Source organism: Mesocricetus auratus, unplaced genomic scaffold (assembly GCF_017639785.1).
Source record: "Mesocricetus auratus isolate SY011 unplaced genomic scaffold, BCM_Maur_2.0 Super-Scaffold_100007, whole genome shotgun sequence".
Lineage (NCBI taxonomy): Eukaryota > Metazoa > Chordata > Mammalia > Rodentia > Cricetidae > Mesocricetus > Mesocricetus auratus.
The window spans coordinates 49,277,193-49,298,229 of record NW_024429191.1 but is presented as its reverse complement, the minus strand read 5'-3'; the positions used below and the strand labels follow the sequence as shown (position 1 = coordinate 49,298,229).

The window sequence follows — 21,037 nt, the reverse complement described above, 5'->3', positions numbered from 1 at the left end:
GTCAACCATGTAGACCTAATGGCCTGTTTATGGAAATTAAACACATGAAGAAAGGACAAATACACCCCAAGGAAGCAGTCAACCAGTTTCAGAACGAGGAACATTCTAGGGAACAAGGTGATTCACTTAGGTTCTCGCTGAGAGTAAGTGCCCTAAAAAAAAGAGAAAGGAGGCAGAGGTCTGTTGCAGAATAGCAGAGACTTTAAGAGGCATAGCCAAAGGCAGTGTGTCAATCTCAGTCCTCTCCTTTTAAAAAAAGTTTAAAAATGAGATTCATTCTATTGTATGTGTGTGCATGCTTTGATGGCTTGTGCATACTTGTGTGACTGGTGGCCAGGGAGGGGGGAAGATGGATGGCATCAGATGGCCTGGTACCGGAGTTACCAGTTGTGAGCCACAATGTAGGAATGAAACCTGGATCCTTTGCAAGTGCAACAAACTCTCTTAACCCCCCAGTCGTCTCTCTAGCCCCCCTCTATCACCCATTTTGGCAAGGTCTCACTTCATAGTTCAGGCTGGCCTAGAATTTGTAGAGATCCTCCTGCCTCAGTTTCCCAGGTGTTAGGATTACAACCATCTGCCACTATACCGGCTCTCATTATTGCTTGATCAGAACAAATCAACTTTAAAGGCGTATTTGAGGTAACTGGAGGAATTTCAATGTGAGCAGGACATTATATAAGAAATTACTGGGATTGGCGAGATGGCTTCTTAACTAAAGGTGCTTCCCCCAAGCCTGACATATGAGTTCCTTTCCTAGGACCCACATGGAGGAAAGAGAAAACCACCCCCAGACACATTGCTTTTAGTCTGTAGCATTGGTTGTCCGTGAACTGAAGGCAGTCCTCCTGTGTCAGAGTCTTGAGTGCTGGGATTGCAGGGTTAGCCATCACACTTGATTTGGGGGGTTCTTTAGCAGCTCTGCAGAGTTAATGACATGGAGATGCCATTTTTTTTTTACATTAAAAACTGGCCGGGCAGTGGTGGTGTATGCCTTTACTCCCAGCACTTGGGAGGCAGAGGCAGAGGCAGGCAAGTCTCTGTGAGTTCGAGATCAGCCTGGTCTACAAGAGCTTGTTCCAGGACAGGCTCCAAAGCCACAGAGACACCCTGTCACAAAAAAACAAAACAACAACAACAAAAAGCAACTTTAAAACTTATCAATTCATTTCTGTATACGGTGTGTTTACACTTGTCTGTAACTTTAAAACTTCCTTATGTATACAGTGTATGTACATGTGCCCGTGCCTGCACCTGTGAGGAGGGAAGACAGTTAGCAAGAACTGCTTCTCTCCTTCCAGGTGGGTCTTGGGGCATGAACTCGGTTTTATTAGGCTTGGCAGCTGGTGCCTTTACCTGCTGAGCCATCTTGCTGGCCTCTGGAGATACCGTTATTTTGACACAAAGGACAGTTACCAGTGCTCTTGACTGGCTTGGAGAACCCTTGAAAATCCAGGCTAGGTTTGCATGGTCCTGCTGTAACACATCTCACCAACCTCATCAGCCTCTGGTCCCCATGCAGGTATTACTGCTTTCCTATTTCTATCTAGTAAACCTCACTTCCAGCCTACACTGGTGCTGGGTGGGTGGGGTAGGGGTGGGGTGGAGGAGTAAGAAAGAGAGGTCCCGGAAGGGACGTTGGCAGGGAGGTCTAGGTTCTGGACGTGTGGGATTGTGAAGAATGAGGTAAGGTGGAGCTTGCATCCTGAACCTCTTCATTTACTCTAAACCAAGTGTGAATTGTGTCCCATGGAGGCCGTTTGCTTCCCAGTACAGTGAAGGGAAGCCTCTTTCTGCTGTTTGGTCTCTCATTGTCTTGGCAGGAGACCCGGATGCTAACAGGCTGGAAACGTCTTATCAACATATAAACTGGGAGAAGATTTTTGGGATTACCAGGAAATGCTGTACACCCCACTTCCCACCCACCTTAGATTACCAGGAAATGCTGTACACCCCACTGCCCACCCATGTTAGAGAGCAGAGTCATCCCTAAATCCTTCTCTTCTTTCCCAGGATAATGACCAATCATGTGGGTGAAGCCAAAAGGTCAATAACTCAGAGGTTTCAAAAAAGGAATTTTATTAACCTTTCGCGTCCTGATATTCAGTTTTCCCCCGGGCCTTGGAGTGTTTTCCTTTAGGAAGCATGCTTGGCAGGGAGTGGACGGCTGCCAGCTCCGCACTCATCTGCGCCGGCGGGGCCCGCGCGAAGCTTTCTTTTCTCCTCGGCGCCTTCGAACCGGGACAGGAGGAGCAGCCGGAGTTGGGGGTCGAGGTGCAGGGCCGGGCGCTGAGCGGACCGAGCCGCCTTGGGCAGGCTTGTAGACCAAATGGAAGATGAAGGCGTTGCAGTACCTGCAGCGAGGGCGTGGTCAGGGACAGGACCTGGCCTCCTAGCAGGCGAGGCTAGGGCACAGATTTAGGGCTAGATGCAGTAAAGAACAAGGAGTGGTGGTGCGAGGGCTGCTCAGCCTGACCCCTGGGTTCGATCCCCGGGGGTGCGGGGGGGAGAGTCTTTTTAGGAGTAGGGCGAGGAGCTGAGAGATGTTGTGAGCAGGATCTAAAAGGGTGTTTGTGTTGGAGGTTGTCCAGACCAGCAAGGAGAGAAATGAGGAAAGAGATGGAGGCTTGTAAGGCTGGGGCGAAGAGAGTCCCAGGAGTACAGAGACCTTTTAGGCTACAGGGTATATAACTCGCAGGTCAGGAGAGCAACAGGCAGCCATGGGCCCTTACCACGGCATACAGTTGTCAGCTGCTCTGAGGCGGAATGGGGAGCGGAAGGGGTTGGGCTGTGGCGAGCTGGTGCCCCCTCCTGTGGCCACCGCCATGATCTGGTCGTCCATCACACAGCCATACTCACTGCTCTCAGTGAAGAAAGCTGGCACTCGGAGAGACTGAGGTTTGAATAAGCCCTCAGACACTTCCTGGGAGGCTCCTTCACCCAGATACACCCCAAGCCGCACCCTCCCGGATAGGCAAAGCCCCAGAAGAGACCAAGATGCAGGAGAGGTAGGCAGTCCCCAAGTCTGTGGAGCAGTTGAGGGATGGGCGAGTGCGGTCCTTTAGAGGAGGAAAGAAACTGAGTAGGTGAGATTATCCACCTGTAATCGGGGCAGACAGCTCAGCCATGTGTCCTTGAGACCAAAGCCAGAGTTAAATCCTGCCAAGAAAGGGTAACACTGGTGTCCACTGTGTCTTTTACTTTCCCCGATCCCTGTCCTTGAGCCCCAGGCTCTTACCAATAACCAGGTCAGGCTTGGGTCCCTGGAGCAGGTGATAGGGCCGGGTGGACACCCTGATTTGCAGGTCCCTTCGCCCTCCCTTCTCCTTAGTCCCAGAGCTGAGCCGTGCTGATACCCCAGAACCGGGACGCAGAGACACCTCAGGGCCATCCTGTGGGGCCAGGAGTAGGGTGGGGAAGTTCGGGTCATGGGAGCACCAGGGAAAGAAGGGGAGGAGGGAAGGGGAGGAGAGGGCTCCACCAGGCTACCAGAGGCAGGGCTGGAGAATCAGGCCCTCTCCAGCTCTCACCCTCTGCATAGTAAAATGCTGCTGGTCACTCTCAGGTGGTAGGCTGTCACCCACAAACTGTAACTCCAGGGCCACGTGTGGGAGAAGGACCAAGAGCTCCTTAGAGACAGAGAGCAAAAAGGCCAGTTCAGGGTCCTACCCTAGGACTGCCTCCATCTTTACAACGCACACTTTGTGCGTGGGGACTTACCCAAAACACCATGACAAGATCAAATTCCTTCCCGGCCTCCACCACGTGGATCTTCAGTGACTGCTTGTTCTGGATGTTGAGCTCAGGGACTGGTGAGAAGTCCTCTCATTGAAGATGCGGCTCCCTTACCACCAGCCCCCCCCCCACCTCCCATCCCGTCTGCTCTCCTTACAGGACTGGGGTACCAGGTGGGTGATGACATAGTACACGGTCAGCGGGTAGGTGAGAAGCACAGCCATGGGGGAGTCCAGGCTAAGGCCCCGCCACATGTAGTAATCCTGCCATGAACCTGGGGAGAGTGTCTTAGTGGAGGGCCTGATCCTAGGCCCGTGCCTCAAACTCTAATAAGCCCCCACCCCCTTCTCAGGCACCAGGTTCCTATCTGCCACCCCCTCCAGGATCTATGTCTCAACTTCCAGTTCTTCCAGGACCCTCCAGCTCACCGAAGAGGCTCCTGGGTGGGTCTAGGGGCACCGGAGGCATCAAGGCAGGCCCGTCTCCCTGCAGAAGCTGGTAAGGATCACCTGAATGGATGAGAAGCAGTGCCTAGGGGCTGTAAACCCCTATCTGTCTCATCTCCCTGTTCCTCCCCGAAGAGATGTGCACCCTGGGAGGAGGTCTGAAGCTGTGTGTAGCAGGACTGGAGTTAGCCTAGGGACAGGGTTATTGGGTGGATCAAGCAGAAATGACTCCTTTGAGGTCTTTGGAAAGACTTAAAATAGCCCTTAATGGTGTTAGCACAGCAGTGGTATGTATATGGAATGGTTAAATGGGACCTGGTCCACTCCCCCCAGCCCCTCAACCTTCTCTCTAGGCTTAAGAGTCCATTCCTGGCAAGAGGCCTCATGTACCGTTGAGAAGGCGGCTGAGGGATGGTGTGCCACCCCAGGGGTTCCTGGGGGCGCCAGGCCCTGGAATCAGCATGCTGAGCTGGGTCCAATAGCCACGAGTGAGCCCCCGAGAGGCCAGGAAAGCTTCCTTGTTAAAGGTTTCACTGGTCACCTCTGCAGGAAAAGGGGTGAGGGTTTGGTGGCCCCAGGACTTCAGCTGTCCTCTATTATCCCAGACTTTTAGCCTGCTTCTACCCAGGGAGGGAATTTTCTTTTTGGAGTGTCTACCATGATCCAGGCACCAAGAGCTTAGGTAACCCTTGAAATAATTAAATGTGATTTAATATTTGCTAGTGGAAACTTGGGTTTGAAGAGGGAATTTTTTTGTTTTGAGACAGGGTCTCATTGCAGCACAGGCTGGCTTTAAAGTCACGATGTAGCAGAGGATGGCTTTGCACCCCTGGACCTCCTGTCTCCACCTTCCCAATGCTGGGATTACAGGTGTGCCTCATCAGGACCAGCTCTTGTTTTGTCTTGCTTTTGAGACAAGGTGTCACGTAGCACAGGAACATTAATTAGGTCCTCCTACCTCAGCCTCCCAAGTGCTGGGAATGTGTTACCATGCCTGGCTTAAGTGAAACATTTGAGGTCATGCAACTAGACCTTGGCAGAGGTGGGCAGCAAACATTTGAACTGATACCCTCAAATGCCCTGGTGCCTCTCAGGGCATACGCCATTCTGCCTCAGTTTCTCTGTCTCTGATCCCTAACACCAAATACACAGTACCGGTGCTTACTCCAAGGATGTAGACGTCAATCAAACACTCATTCTTCAGTCCCAAAGACCTGATCCCAGGACCCCCGCCCTGCCGCTATGACCTTCTTATGGTACCTGCAGTATAGGTGAAAGGCAGGCTTGCCAGTTCTCCTGCTCGCTCCATAAAAGCGGCAAGTCGTGGGCACCAAAATCTGTGGCTCACATCATCTGGGCATCGGCGCCAATCAGCCTGGAGACAAGCCTCTCCGCAGTATAAGACGGCACTGCACTGGGGGCTGGGTACACAGGGGTAATCAGCACCCATCAGTCTTCGTGGGTCCTGTGGGCTGTAATCTGCCGGTATGCCACCCAGCCTGTTTGCATTGAATTCCTACCCCTTCCGACCTCCAGGACCCTCCCTGTGTCTGTCTGCTGGGACCCCCCACACACACACCATTGGCCTGACTGGCTTTTCTACTTGGTTGTCTAACTGTTAGAATCTTCTTTTGACTCCAGCCTTGGGGTGCTCACCAGGGTGTCAACTTCACTTCAAAGCTGTGCTTATGACAAACATGGCAAGTTCGAGCCCGAAGAGAGGCAAAAGTAAAGCCTGGCCGAGGACCCCATGTCCTCATTGGGGTCTTTGCTAACTTCACACCCAACCTCGGGATCAGGCTCTCCAGGTCTCTGCATGGAGATGAAGATGGCGTCAGGATAAAAGGGCTCAGGAGTTTGGATCCCACACCTTCCTACTCTCTGATAGCAGATAGCTGTACCGATGCAGGTGGGCGTCTCCCACAGTAAGCTGTCGGGGCTTCCGGGGGTCCCCAGAACCCATAGGGCAGGCCATGCTATGGCAAAGGAGAGCATAGGCCCGAGGAGCCAGATTCTCAGTGCCTGGGTTCTGGCCCACACTCCCCTGGGTTCCATCCATTAGCAGATCAATGCCCAAGATGGTGCCATGCTCATCTGTCACCAGCAAAAGGCAGGAGAGGTGCAGCGGGGTAGCCTCTGGAGAAAGAGGGGAAAACTGGATGAGAGAGGCTGGGGCAGATAGTCGTAGTCAGATATACCAAGTTTAGATATCTGGGGGCGACAGACGATTTCAATGAATAGAAGAGAATAGATAAAAGAGGTCGTTCCCATTGAAAGGGGGCAGTGGCTAGACAGGGCCAGAATGTAACAAACATGGACACCTTATCAAAACCTGGAGTTTTCTTTCTTCTTTCTGCTTTTTGTTTTGTTTTATTTTTCGAGACAGGGTTTCTCTGTATTGTTTTGGAGGCTGTCCTGGAACTCGCTCTGTAGACCAGGCTGGCCTCAAACTCACAGAGATCCGCCTGCCTCTGCCTCCCAAGTACTGGGATTAAAGGCATGTACCACCAACGCCTGCTTATTTTTTGTTTTTTGTTTTTGTGGACTTTTCTTTCTTTAGGTTTATTTTTATTTTATGCCTATGGGTATTTTCTCCACCAGTATGTCTGTGCATCTCATGTCTGCATCTGCAGAGGGTGTTGGGTCCCCTTGGAAATGGAGTTACAGAAGGTAATCAGCCACCATGTGGGTGCTGGGGATTGAACCTGGAACCTCTGGAAGGGCAGTCAGTGCTGTTAACCTCTGAGCCATCTCTCCAGCCCTAGTTTTTCTTAAGATGCAAGGCCTCTGGACTTTCATTCTTCACAGTGCTTAGATGCTGATTCAAATTAAAAAACAAAGCCACATTGTGGCAGGTGAACTTTGGGTAACAGATTTTCGCAAAGGTGGCCAACTTGTGAGTCGTGGTTGGGTTTGAGCGACATGAAATGAATTCAGAAAGGTGTCGGGACAGGGGACAGGGCAGGGCTGCCCTGGGTTCTCACCACTCCTCCGTCCTTTCCTCCTCTTTTCAGGGGCTCTCTCATCCTCTGCTCTGTCCTCTCGGCAGCCATCATCACAGCTTGCCTCTTGCTGGGTCACCTCTGACTCGGCTGGTGGCTTTGCTTCTTGGAGGAGTTCCCTGCTTGGAGGGGCCGGCTCCCCACCCTCCTGCGGTTCTGCCTTCTCTGTGCCTGAGCTCTCCTTTCCATTCTCTTCTTCATCTTCTTCCTCCTCCCCTTCCTCCCCATCCTCTAGACTGACAAAAGTGACGTAAGGACTCAGATCTCGAAGGTGGAGTGGAGGCTCATCTCCCAGGAGCCGGGACGCCCCCAGGCCTGGCCCAGGACCTGGCTCTGCACCTTGCCCCAGGCTGATGCCCACACTACGGTTTGGTAAGACGTGGAGCACCCACAGGGCAGGGTCTTGGGGCAGCCTCCTTATCTGAGCCTCCAGTTGACGCCATCGGCCCTCAAGGTTGGTTCCCATGGTTCCCTTCTCTGTCACGAACTTGCGGAACCAGCCAAAAAGAAGAGCAGCGAAATCAAGGAACTCGTCCCGGTATCCAGACACAAACTCCATGTCTTAAGATGCACAGGGCCTGGGCCCAGACTGAGCAGAAAGGGATGTATGGTAACGGTCAGGTTTGGGCTGGGTCACAAACGGGGTAAGGGGGTAGGCCTGAGGTAAAATCTATAGAGGAGTCTCAGGAGCTGAGAATAGGATTTGCAGTTAACGAAGGAGGGAGACTAGATTGGAAAGTGGATATTTAAAGGTGAGTGATGAAATCATAGCTGAGGTATAAAACTCAATGACTCAGATCCTAAAGTGAGATTTGAATTAAGGGAGGACACGAGGTAAGGCTAACCCTATAGGGAAAGGTTTGCTGAGAAGGGAAAATGTTGAGGTCTGTTGGTCTGTGGGAACAGAGGTGAGAGTTAAGAACTGAGACATCTCTTGCGTGAGGATCAGTTTGGTGTGAGCCCCAATAAGCCCACCCTCTTTGTGGCCGCTCCTCTCCTCCGGTACCTGCAGCCGCCACCACTTTTCGAAGGTAAATACCTCGTGCTGGAGGACCGTCGTGACGTCAGGTCTGCCCGAGCCCACTGCTCATAACTTGGGTGGCACGCCCGCTTAGAGCGTCCGGCTGCACCCGGCCAGTGCGTGCGCACTCCCACAGGGCCATGTGACTGGTTCCACATTAACACAGAGGACCAGGGAAGTGAAAGCATCTTGGAGCAGGAGGGAGGATCCAGCAAGACGTCTGTTTTACAAACCAACAGACAGGCGACCACAGGAGAGGGCTGATATCCCCAACCCAAGCGAGTCATTCTTCCGGGGCTACTGCTTGCCCTCTCGGATTCCTGTGTCTCCACAGTCCGAGGTTTCTTTCAGTTTTGTCAGTCTTGGCTGACCCCACGCCTGGCTGTGAGTCTGGAGTCGGGTGAAGGAGCTCCGCCTTCAGGGGGTTCCCCGACGTGGGAGCTGGGCACAGCGCAGGCTCCCGGGTACTGACCAGGCGGTCGGTCGGTTCGGGACAGCGCGCCGCGCGGGGACGGAGGGGAGGGACGGCACCGCCGCCGCCACCGCCACCTCGCGCCCTGTCCCGCCTGAGCTTGGCACCGACCGCAGTGCCTCCGCAGAACTTTAGGCAATCGGGGTGAAGAATCGAAAGCAAGCGGATCAGCTGGATGTCGGCTAAGTGCCTTGGCAACCACAAGCTCCGCAGAGTCCGGAGATGAGGCAGAGCTTCGGACCCCTGTCCCTGGCGCTCTTTCTCTTCTTGCTGGCTCTGCTGACCCAGCCAGGTTAGTCAGGGGGCGAGGCTGGGGCCAGAATGGAAACTGGAGGGGCACAAAAACTGAGGGATTAAGAACTCAGGCCAGAGTTGTAAAAGGCAGCAGTCAGGACTAGGGAAGGCTGTCTGGGCTTGGGACTGGGGACCCGTGGGCCCAGGTGGCATTACCCTGGGGTGGGAAGTAGGTCTGGCGGGTAGGGAAGGCTGAATGAGACAGCTGAGTTGGAAGTCAAGGAGTCTGAGTCGGAGGACTGATCCCTCTTTCACCTTTAGGAGATGGCAACCAGGGCAGTGCCATCGGAAGCTGTTCGTGTGGTAGAACAATCGCTTCTGGCACCCCGGTACCGGCTGCTACCTTGACTCATATCCGAAAACACCTGAAAGCATACGATCACTGTCCATTCCTCATCAGGTACTGTCTTACCCATTCGTCTGTCCATCCGTCCAACTGCCCCCCACCCTGCGGCCCCGGGAGTTACAGGACCATCAACCTGAACACCCCGTCCAGATGCGGGAGCCTAGCTCCTTACCAGTTTCACTTATCTGGGGATTTCCAGCTCTATTAGGGCTTTACCTTGGGTGACTTCACACCTTTGGAATGAGGAAAAGTAGGGAGGGGAAGTCACAGGAGACTGGACTTATCATCTTACAGGTTCCACTTAAAGTCCACGAGTGTGTGTGGGAGAAGCCAAGACCAGTGGGTCCGTGAATTGATAAGCTGCTTTGAGAAAAAAGGTGAGAGCCTCTTTTGTCCTCCAGGGGCCACCATCTTCCAGTCTCCTTTGCCTCTGCCACACCACACAGCACTTTTTTTTTTTTTTTTTTTTTTTTTTTTTTGGTTTTTCGAGACAGGGTTTCTCTGTGGCTTTGGAAGCTGTCCTGGAACTAGCTCTTGTAGACCAGGCTGGCCTCGAACTCACAGAGATCCGCCTGCCTCTGCCTCCCGAGTGCTGGGATTAAAGGCGTGCGCCACCAACGCCCGGCTTAGCACTTTCTTATTAGAAGCTTCTAACTGGCTGAAATACTTTCCCTTAAGTTTGTGTCTTCTCAATATCACTTACTGTCAGCCAATTTGTTCTACCACATATGCCATTCCTTAATATTTTCCTTTTATATAATTAATTTTATTTCATGTGCATTCTTATTTTGTGTACATGTATGTCTGTGTGAAGGTGTTGGATCCCCTGGAACTGGAGTTACAGGCAGTTGTGAGCCTCCATGTGGTTGCTGGGAATTGGACCCAGGTCCTCTGGAAGGGCAGTCAGTGCTCTTAAGCACTGAGCCGTCTCTCCAGCCCTACTTCTTGAAGTCACTATTACAATATAAAGTGTACTTGAGATTGGTCATGCTAAATAAGTGTTCCACCACTGAACTATCCCCTGAATTTTAGGCAGTTTCAGCAGGGTCTGACTAAGTTGGCCAGGGTTGGCTCAAACTTGTTTTTGTTTTGTATGTGTGTAAAAATTACCTTTATTGTGGGATGGGGGATCTTAGCCTGAATAAGACTGACCCTCAGAATGCACAAGGCGCTGGGTAGAATGGGCCTTGCCTTGAAGGAAAATGTGAGTGCTCAGAAACTGAGACAACTCCCAAGGGAGTCTTCAGGCAAGTACGCCTATTTATTCTTTCCAAACTTAGGAATTAGTTAACTGACTTCCCATCTTGAGGATCGGGATGAGGAAAGGGAAGAAGGGAAACTGAGTGGGATTTTACAGAAAAATCCTTAGTGGCAAAAGAAAGTGGCAGTTCTCTTTTCATATTAAAAAAAAATGGACCATAGTATTTTTTTTCCGAGACAGACAGGGTTTCTCTTGGCTTTGGAGGCTGTCCTGGAACTAGCTCTTGTAGGCCAGGCTAGCCTCAAACTCAGATCTGCCTGCCTCTGCCTCCCGTGCTGGGATTAAAGGCCACCAACGCCCCGCTGGTCCGTAGTATTTTTAAAGTCACATAAAGAGAACACTCGAGCAAAGGCTGCAGTGGAGTATGGATCCTTGGGTATCAAAATACTACACAGCAGGGTTAGTGTGGTAGGGCTCAGTGAGGCTCCTGCCCAGAGAAGGCTCTGCTGGCTGGTGTGGTCCTTGGTGGTGTCCGGGTATGTGGATTTTACTCCCATCATGGACATAGCTGGTGAAAGCTGCTTGCTGTGTCTAAACTGTGTACACAGTATTCACTTTACTTCTTGCAGTCTAGAGTTTTCCTATGTGTTAAACAGAGAATGAGAATGCCTGCATGACCGGTCCCAGGTGAAAACTCTGAGGTGTGAGGTTAGTGAGCTTCCTTTAGTTCATCCCTGCTCACGTACAGAGCCCCAAGATTCCCTACTGGGAGCACTTCAGGAGAGTCCGCTAGGTCTCCTCTGCCCTTTTTCCACAGGAGACGCCTCTGCTGATTTTGTTTTGTGTCATTTTTGTTGTGACGACTCTTAGTTGTGGAGATCTGAGAAGCTCCCTGAAGAATCATTGAGCTGAAAGTGGTCTAGTGGACTCTTACACCTGGGCGCTTCCTGTGGTAGCTGAGTGTGGGCAACCCATAACTCCCACTTCATTTTCCTCCCATGTCCACCTCTGGACCCGATGCCTATTCTGTACTAGATGAAGGATATGTGTGTCTTCTGTAGGAGCTATTACAAAGGTGGAGACTTGAAAACAGAATGTGAGGCAGGCTCCCACTCATCTTAACTGAACTTCAGCTCAGTGTCCTGAACCTCACTCCACCATGGACTCTGAGTACCCTTGCATTCTTTTTTTTAAAACTTGTTTTTATTAAGCTATACATTTTCTCCCACCCACCTTCCCTCCTCCTCTCAACTCGGTCTTGAACTTGTCATCCTCCTGCCTCAACCTCTCTAGTAGCTGGGATAACAGGTCTCTATGACAGGTTTGGCTTTCACTATTGTATTTTAATTGAAATCACTTGAAGGTACTATTTTCATTTTTTAATACTTAATGATGAAAATAAACATTAAAGTTGAAAGAATTTACCCAGGTGTGGTGGTGCACACCTTTAACCTCGACATTCTGGGAGGCAGAGGCAGGTAGATTTCTGTGAATCTGAGGCCAGCCTGGTCTACGTAGTGATTTTCAGGATAGCCAGGGCTACATATAGAGACCTCATCTCAAAAGATAAAACACAAAGTTGAAAGAATTATACATTGAACAGCCCCTATGAACATTCTGCAATATTTGATTTTCAGTTTTATATTTGTTTACATAATAAAGCAAATATGCAATCAGTAATATTCACAATATTGTTCTACAGCATTTTACTGCATTTGCATTATTGCAAACTGGCTCTGTTATCCATTCTTCATCAATCTTTTTTTTTTTTTTTTTTTTTTTGCTTTGAAGTGATCCTCACAAGTTCTGGGATTACAGGCACATACCACCACTCTCCATTTCAACTCATCTTATTTTTTTTTTTTTTTTTTTTTTTTTGGTTTTTCGAGACAGGGTTTCTCTGTGGCATTTGAGGCTGTCCTGGAACTCACTCTGTAGACCAGGCTGGCCTCGAACTCACAGAGATCCGCCTGCCTCTGCCTCCCGAGTGCTGGGATTAAAGGCGTGCGCCACCAACGCCCGGCTCAACTCATCTTATTTTAAAAATGTTTTTCAACATAAATTGCAGATATTATTGTATTTAATCCCCAAACATTTTCAGCATGTATTTTACTGAGTTCAGTTTTTGTTTGTTTGTTTATATAAGACAGGGTTTCTCTATGTAGCCTTGGCTGTCCTGAAACTCGCTCTGTAGACCAGGCTGGGCTTGAACTCATAGACATCTGCCTGTTTCTGATTCCCTGAGCACTAGGATTAAAGACCCAACTTTGAGTTCAAATATTTTATTGTTCTTGTTCTTTCGAGGTTAAAAACAAAAAAATAACCTCAGTTAAATGAATAGATCTTAAGTATGCATAAGCCAGTTTTCAAACAAATTACTTAACAACTTGTATGTTTCTTGTATGGTAGCATACACCTTTAAGACCAGATGGTCTACACAACAAGTTCTAGGACAGCCAGGGATACACAGAGAAACCTTGTCTCCAACAAACAAACAAACAAAAAGATACAACTCTTAAAATATGAAATGTTCAATAGTCTACCTGGTTATCCATGGTACCCACACTGCCTTTCAGGCTATGGAGACCTACATTATTTCCTTCAACTCTCCCAGATACCCTGGGCCTTGGTGACCTGAGTCCCCCAACAGCTATAGATGAGAGGTAAAGTACTCTAGGGTCCAATGCAGTGTGGCACACCTGCTTGCCCTGTGACTGCACCTCGTGGTTTGTGAACTTCCTTGGCCCTGCCTGTCCCTCTGCCACTGTCTTCCTCCCATGGCCTTCAGCTACCCTGCCCCAAATCTTTTTGCACAGTATGTAGAATGAATCCAGGGCCTCACCTCATACATGCTAGGCATGAACGCTGACACTGAGCTGTATACACATCTCTTCAATTGTCCCCTGGATGCTCCCCATCCCCTCCTTCTGTTGGGCTCAGAATATAACACTCAAAAAGGGGATTTTAGCAGTTGAGAGACCCAACAAAGCAAGTCACTCTGACTTTCCCCCACCTTTCTCTGTGCCAGCTGCCCACAAAGGAATTCTATGACTTATGTCACCTGTAGCCTGATCCTTTACTTGTTTTCTCTCCAGAGTGTGGAAATGGCCATAGGAAGAGTCTCCACCACCAGGACCATTTGCCTCATGCTAGCACCTGGATCCCCGTGGCCACAGAGGGGACACCTCCAGACACAAGCACACCCGCACAGATTCAGAGTACCCAGCAGTCCACTTTTCCATCTGGAGCCCTGTCCTTGAACAAAGAGCTAACCCACCACAGTGAAACCCCTGCTCTCCCTTCAGGCTATGATCTGGAAGCTAGACCTGAGGCTAAGGCAAACAAAAAGCAGCAAGAGGACAAAGAGCAAAAAGAGAAACCAGAATCTTCGGCTGGCACACCAGCTGCGGTAGCAGTGCTGTCCCTCCTGGTCATTGTCTTCCTTCTCATAGCAGTCATGGTTTATATGCTGTGCAACAGGAAGAGAGTGAGACAGCAGAGCTCTGCAGGTAAATGAGACGCCTAAACCTCACCTCCAGGGACCTAGAGCCGTCCTGGCAAGGGACCCGCTAACAGAGGCATACAGATAGTAAGGCTGTCAGCACCATGGGCTGTGGGGGAAGAGTCAGCCTGTGTAATAGGTCTTAAGGTTAATTAATGTCTGGGAGTCTGATTCCCTAATTATTGGCCTCAGTTCTCCTTCATCTCAGAGTTCATCTACAAATTTCTCGTCCTTTCCAGATCTGCAGCTCCATTATGCACCTGTAAGCCAAGACTCCAGGGCCTGAAGCAAGAATGGAAGCTTGTGAGAAGGCTTGGGAGGTGGCAGTAGACTGTGCTCCATCAGCGAACTGTTCCTTTGCTCATTCTCCCTTAAGCTGTCTGAGACAAAGTATTCATCTCATAATCCAGGACAGCTTGGAGTTACTGATTCTCTACCTCTTCCTCTAGGCTCTGGGATCACAACACACGCCGCATCTGTCCTCATTTTCCTCTGTAAAGAATGTATACTGCCTCCGGAGTAGTGGATTAAAGGTGTGCACTACTTTTAATGACTAATAATGAGTGCCTCACTGCCCTTAGTGCTGCCCCTTGCTGCTAATAAAATGTAATACTCTAAATTATGTGGTCTAGAAGTGTGGTCCCTTGGTGGAGTGCCTGCCTAACATGTGTGAAGTTCTAGGTTCAGCACTCTCACTACGGATACATTAATTTTAAAAATGTCTGTTTTATACACTGTGTAACAACAAATTGGACACATTCTATGTTTTTACCTATAATACTAAAAATTGCTTTTAGACTTAGTGGCTGAGGGCTGGAGGGATGACCCAGCAGTTTAGATGGATCGATCTTTGCAGAGGACTGGACACCAACATCTGTAACCCAGAACCTGGGGATCTAACCCTCCTCTGACCTCCACAGTCACCAGGGATGCACATATACATGCAAAAGCAAACCATTATCCAGACACATAAATCTAACTTTAAAAAAAAAAAGAATTAATGAGCCGGGCGTTGGTGGCGCACGCCTTTAATCCCAGCACTCGGGAGGCAGAGGCAGGAGGATCTCTGTGAGTTCGAGGCCGGGCTGGTCTACAGAGTGAGTTCCAGGACAGCCTCCAAAGCAATACAGAGAAACCCTGTCTCAAAAAACCAAAAAAAAAAAAAAAAAAAAAAAAAAAAAGAATTAATTACTTCTGCAGACACTAGCTTCAGTCTTTGTCCCCTTAGAAGTGCTGATGGTGTCCCCAGGCCACAAGTTCCCTCCACACTATAACAGTTATTCTCCAATCCCACACGGGAAGCCTAAGTGTCTTCTCTCCCTCATTACCAGCTGCTGTGTTGGTTGATGCACGGTTTCTGTGCAGGCTGGACTCCCTTCCTCAATCCTGGATCACTCATAGACACCCAGAGAGAGTGTGATCCTATAAAACAAGTTACAAGCCGGGCGTTGGTGGCGCACGCCTTTAATCCCAGCACTTGGGAGGCAGAGGCAGGTGGATCCCTGTGAGTTCGAGGCCAGTCTGGTCTACAAGAGCTAGTTCCAGGACAGCCTCCAAAGCCACAGAGAAACCCTGTCTCGAAAAACAAAACAAAACAAAAAAAAAAAACAAAAAAAAAAAACCAAAAACAAGTCACAGCATTTATTACTTTGTTTGTTTCTTCTGAAGAGGAACAAAGCTCTCTCTCTCTTTTTTTTTTTTTTTTTTTTTTTTTGATTTTTTTGAGATAGGGTTTCTCTCTGTGGCCCTGATTTGTCATGGAAGTAGCTCTGGTCTCCAACTCAGATTTCTGCTTGCCTCTGCTTCCTGAGTGCTGGGACAAAGCCACCATGAGGCTCCACAACTTCTCTTTTTCTGGAAGGGTCCTACTATGTACTTAACCCCAGCTGGTCTCAAACTATAGCAATGCTCCCACCTCCCCTTCCCAAATGTTGGGATTACAGATGTGAGCCACCATGCCTCCTTATGAGAATATTGTTATTGGGGAGCTGGAGAGATGGCTCAGAGGTTAAGAGGGCTGACAGCTCTTCTAGGAGGTCCAAGTTCAATTCCCAGCACCCACATGATAGCTAACTACATCTGTGACTCCATTTCCAAGGGGATCCAACACTGTCTTCTGGCTTCCATGGGCACTGCATATATGTGGTATACAGACATACACGTGAGGAAAATAACCATACCTGTAAAATAAAAATAGATTTTTATTGGGTCAGGTCTTCTGGAACTCTAGGGCAGGGTGTGCATGAGGAAGTGGGTTGGGCAGCTGTATCGGACTCCTGTCTGCGCTGTGCAGTGGGAAGCAGGGCCATCTTGCCGGAGGGGCCACTTGGGTTTTAGAGTCTCCAGTTGTACTTCCTGCCCCGTGGTCCACATCCGCTCTGACCAGTAGGGCATGTATGTGTTACTCTGCTCCCGTCCTACGGTCCCTGGGCTCTGTTCCAAGGTGCAGGTCACACTGCATCATCCTTAGTTCTCCAGCATCTGTTCACAGGTTCGCGCCACATCGCTGATCTTGAGGCGGGCATAGTCTACACGCTTGAGCGCCATTTGACAATCCTTCCTGGAAGAGTAGCTGGAGCCCTCATGGGGCTGCCCTGTGGCCACCTGTGGACAGTTAGGTCTATCAGCGGGGCACTGCCTCTCTTGAACATCCCACAACCAGGCATCCCGACTCTGGTCTCATCTTTCTGAGTTTGATCCACTTTAGCTGTGATGTAGCTCAGTGATCTGAGCAAATGACTCCACCCATGTGAACCTCATCTGTGAAAGGCGGGCGGCACTGAGTACTTCCTAGAGTTAGAGAATGTGACACCGCAGAGTGCCCAGCACACCGCGACTGTCAGTAAATACTGGTAGCTAGAGTAAGGTCTTTGGACACCGTCTAGTACTGTCTCTTACTTGGTCCCCTCGAATAAGGGGCCTCACACACCACATCAGGCCATGTTTCTGGGAACAAGCTTCAGTGGCTTCATTTTTTTGTTTGTTTGTTTTGTTTTGTTTTTATACGAGACAGGGTTTCTCTGTATTGTTTTGGAGGCTGTCGGTCCAGCCCGGCCTGGAACTCACAGAGATCCGCCTGCCTCTGCCTCCCGAGTGATGGGATTAAAGGCGTGAGCCACCACCGCCCGGTCAGTGGCTTCAATTTTAAATTTTTTCAGTATTGGGTCCTCCTGTATGGTAAGGCAAGTGCTCTGGCACGGGGCCCCGCCCTCTTTTTTATGTACTGGGTCTAAATTGGCTCAGACAGGTTTTGAACTTGTGATCCTCCGGCCTCAGCTTCTTGATTGGCTGAGATTACAGGTCTATGTCACCTGGTCTGGCTAGGTATTGTTTATACAACCTAGGTACTTTTAACTCCTAGCTTTCAGACTAAACCTCCCCTGAAATGAAAATGCGTTAGAGGCAAGACCCAGCTAAAGCCCAGAGAATCTCTAAGGTTAGGGCTGCAGTGGGGAGCTGGAGTCCCCGCCCAGTACCTTCTAAACACACCCACCTGAGTTAGGTAGCGTATCTGAGCAGACAGCTCCGCCTCCACGTGCTGCACAGAAGCGGTGAAGGCTGCCGCCTGCCGGTCTAGAAGCCTCTCGTTCGTTTTTTCCTTGGACAGTTCCAGGATGGCCGTTCCTGCCAGGGCGGGGAGAGGGCGGGGTGAGAGAGAGAGAGAGACAGAGAGACAGAGAGATGGAGACATAACCCCGCCCTAAGGCTCGCACTCACGTCCCGCCCACACCGCGCGCGGAGTCCTGGCTAGCCTTCTTGCTGACCAGTCGGCTCCTCCCTTTCTGAACCTGCGTTCTGGAGGATGGCGCCGATTTCGCGCTCGATGTCCTCTAGGGCGCGCAGCCGCTCGTTCGCCAGGCTGTAGGTAGCCATGGTTCCCGTGGAAATCCCTACAGACGGTCTTTTTAGAGATGTGGCGCCGAGGCCCGGAAATGCCTGTTAGGGTGCGCCTGCGCAGAAGCCACTGTAGCGAACACTACAATTCCCAGGATGCTCGGCGCGGCCTCGCCCTTCCGGGTCCACCTGGTCTAGCATGACTTCCTGGGCCAGATTGCTGGTGGAAAGAGGCAGTATTAAATTTTTTTGTTTTCTGACAAGGGCTCACTGTAGACCAGACTGGTCTGGGACTTGCAGAGATGAAGATACTCTAAAGAAACACCTGTGTCTCTTAATTCTATAAGACTATTGAAACAATGGATCCCAAAGAAATGGGTATTTTCCTAGGAATCTCAGGCTGGGAGAAAGAAAGGGCACCATTCAGAAGAGGAATTTGTCTTCCGGAAAGAGATTTCACACAGTTCTAACAACTTGCAGACTACATTACGGAATGATACTAAACCCAGATAATGATGAGTCAGTGGTGGGTGTGACCACCCCTTGACTGGTACTACTTAGATGTACATATACATCCTTGGTCCCCTATTTAAACTTTGATGTTACTTGAGGGCCCTGAAGACTGACTTGAGGGGTTTGCAGGATCTCTTTGTCCCGTTGCCCAATGCGGCCACTGTCTGGTGGACTTACTGAATTTATAAGAATTTATTAAGCATTGGCCCTGTGCCAGGTGATGATGGTGGAAATTCGAGTGTGCTCTCCATACTGAGTAGTCACGGGCACTTTGCTGGCCAACCTCTCTCAAAAGATGAGTGACTAGGAGTGTTAGAGCTATTTTCCCTAAGGCTTCTTTCTGATCCTGAGCCTGGCTAGTTCTCAGGTCTTGGGTCCTTCCCTCCACATTTCTATCACCGATTATCAGTTAGGTGCTCGACTCTAGGGATATAAAGGTAAACAAGATGTTCTCTCACACCAGTATTTTGTTAGTGCAGGTACAAAGCCTTTTATAAGATTTATTTTACTTTATGAATATGGGTGTTTTGCCTGCAAGTGTGTCTGTACACAATTTGCATGCATTGTCCATGGAGATCTAAGAGTGCATGGCATTCTCTAGAACTGGAGTTATAGGCAGTTTTGAGTCACCATGTGGGTGTTGGGAATCAAACCAGGGTCCTCTGAAAGAGCAGCCAGTGCTCTTAACCATTGAGTTTTCCCTTGGGTCCCAGGAAAAGGATTCTTGCAGGAAGTATTTTTTGAACTGAGTTATAAAGGGCTAATGAGTTGAATGAGAGGTTGCAGCAGAAAAAGGAGAATAGTATCCTCCAAGAGACGGGGCTATGAAGGGGCCTGGTATAGTTGGAGTCCAGTAAGGAGTTCTGTTCACGTGGAGTGAGCAGAATGTTATTGGTGGTGATTAGGGGGGACATGAAGCTGCAATAGAGATATCAGGAAAAGACTCATAAAGCTAAGCAATTTATTCTGGGATGCTAGAAAAATGTCTTGAGCTGTTAACAGCACTGGCTACTCTCGCAGAAGACCTGAGTTCAGTTCCCAGTATCCATATCAGGTGGTTCACAATTGCTTATGTCTCCAGCTTCAGGAAATTGGATGTCCTCTTCTGGCTTCCCTGTAGGTACCTGCATGCATGTGGTACTCGTGTGTGTGTGTGTGTGTGTGTGTGTGTGTGTGTGTGTGTATCAAAGAGGAATGGGTGTAAATATTATCAAAATTCATTGTACAACATTCTCAAAAATTATTAAAAATATTTTTTAAAAATGAAAGAAATTCTGAAGGTATTTTGGGGGTCTTTGAAGAAAGTGTGTCATGACCAGATTTCATTGTTTTTAAAGAGCACTTTTGAGGCTTACAGAAGTCAAGAATGAAAATATTGCTGGTTGTGGCGGCCTATGCCTTTAATATAAGTGTTGTGGATGCAGAAGCAAGTGAATCTCTGTAAGCTTGAGACCAGCCTGGTCTACATATCAAGCCAGGGCTACATGGTGATTAGAGCTAGATGTATATAACTTCATGGTAGTGTACTCACCTGCTGTGTAGGAGGTCCTGAAAGCAGTAACCTGAACAGCCTAAAAACAACAGTAATAGTAACAAAATTAGTTTGCAGCCGGACGGTGGTGGCGCACACCTTTAATCCCACCAGCACTCGGGAGGCAGAGGCAGGCGAATCTCTGTGAGTTCTAGGCCAGCTTGGTCTTCAAAGAGAGTTCCAGTACAGTCTCCAAACCTACAAAGAAACCCTGTCTCAAAAAAAAAAACAAGAAAATTAGTTTACAAAGGCATATTAATGACAACTTGGTTATACTTGATGAATCTAGCATTCAAATTTTTCCTTTTCTAGATCCTAATAAAATGACAAAGATTTTTAAAATTTAAATTACATTTATTTATTTAGTGTGTGTGTATGTGTGTGTGTGTAGAGAGAGAGAGAGAGAGAGAGAGAGAGAGAGAGAGAGAGAGAGAGAGAGAGAGAGAGCACAAGAGTTCACAAATAGGTGTGTCTGCCCATGGTGCTCATGTGTCGATCAGAGACTACTAGGAAAGAGTCATCTTTCTGCCATGTGTGTTCTGGAACTTGATCTTGAGCTGTCAGGCTCAGTGGCAAATGCTTCAAAGATGTTCAAGGGCCGACCCCGTAACTAAGTTGGTAGAGTATTCGCCTAGCATGCAGGAAGCCCTGGGTTTGACATCTAGCACTTCATAAAACTGGGCATCTGTGGAGCGTGTTCCTGTCATCTGAGCACTCAGGAGGTAGAAGCAAGAGGGTCAGAGGTTCAAAATCACCCCTGGCTTGCTTCACAGCAAGCTCAAAACCAGCCTGAGCCAAGACCGTGTCCTAAGGGAAATAAAGAAGATGGAGGAGGTGGCTCAGTTGAAAAAGTGTTTGCTATGCAAACCTTTGAGGACTGAGTTTGGATCTCCAGAACCCATGGAAAAGCCAGCCTCTGTCTACCAGGTGCTAGGGTCATAGGCATGGCCAACTCATAGAGATACATCCACCTGCCTCTGTGTCCGAAGTGCTGGGATTAAAGGCAGGCACCACCATGTCATTTTTGCCCCTTCAACTGTACCCAGGTGCCCACCAAGGTGAAAACTGTTTTCCATTTCCAACAAAGAAGTCTCCAAGACCTTGGAAGAGAAATTGGGAAATTCTTCTTGCAAGTAAAGT

The 21,037-nt window shown here is 49.3% G+C and overlaps 3 protein-coding genes across 6 annotated transcripts; 1 reads left to right on the top strand and 2 right to left on the bottom strand.

The window, feature by feature from the left end:
• Positions 1 to 2,062: 2,062 nt before the first annotated feature.
• Positions 2,063 to 8,344, bottom strand: Zmynd15 (zinc finger MYND-type containing 15). 2 transcript variants are annotated; one of them, XM_005067494.4, is made up of 14 exons: positions 8,223 to 8,344; positions 7,166 to 7,772; positions 6,083 to 6,317; positions 5,838 to 5,993; positions 5,442 to 5,602; positions 4,572 to 4,724; positions 4,164 to 4,244; positions 3,893 to 4,009; positions 3,721 to 3,809; positions 3,531 to 3,629; positions 3,239 to 3,392; positions 3,101 to 3,159; positions 2,733 to 2,893; positions 2,063 to 2,354 (listed from the first exon to the last, which is right to left on the bottom strand). In XM_005067494.4, exons 2-14 carry the CDS (start codon positions 7,740 to 7,742, stop codon positions 2,183 to 2,185), a joined length of 2,214 nt encoding a protein of 737 aa, XP_005067551.2. In that variant the 5' UTR covers positions 7,743 to 7,772; positions 8,223 to 8,344; the 3' UTR covers positions 2,063 to 2,182. The 2 variants fall into 2 exon arrangements, with proteins under 2 accessions (XP_005067551.2, XP_040604947.1); XM_040749013.1 differs by having other exon boundaries at positions 8,190 to 8,263.
• A 51-nt stretch (positions 8,345 to 8,395) lies between these two features.
• Positions 8,396 to 14,638, top strand: Cxcl16 (C-X-C motif chemokine ligand 16). Of its 2 annotated transcripts, XM_040749014.1 has the most exons (6): positions 8,396 to 8,588; positions 8,804 to 8,968; positions 9,232 to 9,370; positions 9,611 to 9,693; positions 13,613 to 14,026; positions 14,259 to 14,638. In XM_040749014.1, exons 2-6 carry the CDS (start codon positions 8,899 to 8,901, stop codon positions 14,303 to 14,305), a joined length of 753 nt encoding a protein of 250 aa, XP_040604948.1. In that variant the 5' UTR covers positions 8,396 to 8,588; positions 8,804 to 8,898; the 3' UTR covers positions 14,306 to 14,638. The 2 variants fall into 2 exon arrangements, with proteins under 2 accessions (XP_040604948.1, XP_005067884.2); XM_005067827.4 differs by lacking the exon at positions 8,396 to 8,588 and having other exon boundaries at positions 8,675 to 8,968.
• A 1,564-nt stretch (positions 14,639 to 16,202) lies between these two features.
• Positions 16,203 to 17,974, bottom strand: Med11 (mediator complex subunit 11). Of its 2 annotated transcripts, none has more exons than XM_013111563.3 (3): positions 17,784 to 17,974; positions 17,513 to 17,643; positions 16,203 to 16,623 (listed from the first exon to the last, which is right to left on the bottom strand). In XM_013111563.3, exons 1-3 carry the CDS (start codon positions 17,890 to 17,892, stop codon positions 16,486 to 16,488), a joined length of 378 nt encoding a protein of 125 aa, XP_012967017.1. In that variant the 5' UTR covers positions 17,893 to 17,974; the 3' UTR covers positions 16,203 to 16,485. The 2 variants fall into 2 exon arrangements, with proteins under 2 accessions (XP_012967017.1, XP_005067553.1); XM_005067496.4 differs by having other exon boundaries at positions 17,808 to 17,972.
• Between the last annotated feature and the right edge of the window lie 3,063 nt (positions 17,975 to 21,037).

Excerpts from the sequence above, each read along its gene's own strand:
- Zmynd15 (XM_005067494.4), bottom strand. The coding sequence starts at position 7,742 with ATGGAGTTTGTGTCTGGATACCGGGACGAGTTCCTTGATTTCGCTGCT. Across the intron at positions 4,725-5,441 it reads GCCTTTCACCTATACTGCAG|AGGTGACCAGTGAAACCTTT; the intron begins GTACCATAAGAA and ends CTTTTCCTGCAG. Across the intron at positions 3,810-3,892 it reads CCACCTGGTACCCCAGTCCT|TCCCTGAGCTCAACATCCAG; the intron begins GTAAGGAGAGCA and ends ACTTCTCACCAG.
- Med11 (XM_013111563.3), bottom strand. The coding sequence starts at position 17,892 with ATGGCTACCTACAGCCTGGCGAACGAGCGGCTGCGCGCCCTAGAGGAC. Across the intron at positions 17,644-17,783 it reads AGAAAGGGAGGAGCCGACTG|GAACGGCCATCCTGGAACTG; the intron begins GTCAGCAAGAAG and ends CCGCCCTGGCAG. Across the intron at positions 16,624-17,512 it reads AGATACGCTACCTAACTCAG|GTGGCCACAGGGCAGCCCCA; the intron begins GTGGGTGTGTTT and ends AACTGTCCACAG.
- Cxcl16 (XM_040749014.1), top strand. The coding sequence starts at position 8,899 with ATGAGGCAGAGCTTCGGACCCCTGTCCCTGGCGCTCTTTCTCTTCTTG. Across the intron at positions 9,371-9,610 it reads CACTGTCCATTCCTCATCAG|GTTCCACTTAAAGTCCACGA; the intron begins GTACTGTCTTAC and ends ATCATCTTACAG. Across the intron at positions 14,027-14,258 it reads GAGACAGCAGAGCTCTGCAG|ATCTGCAGCTCCATTATGCA; the intron begins GTAAATGAGACG and ends CGTCCTTTCCAG.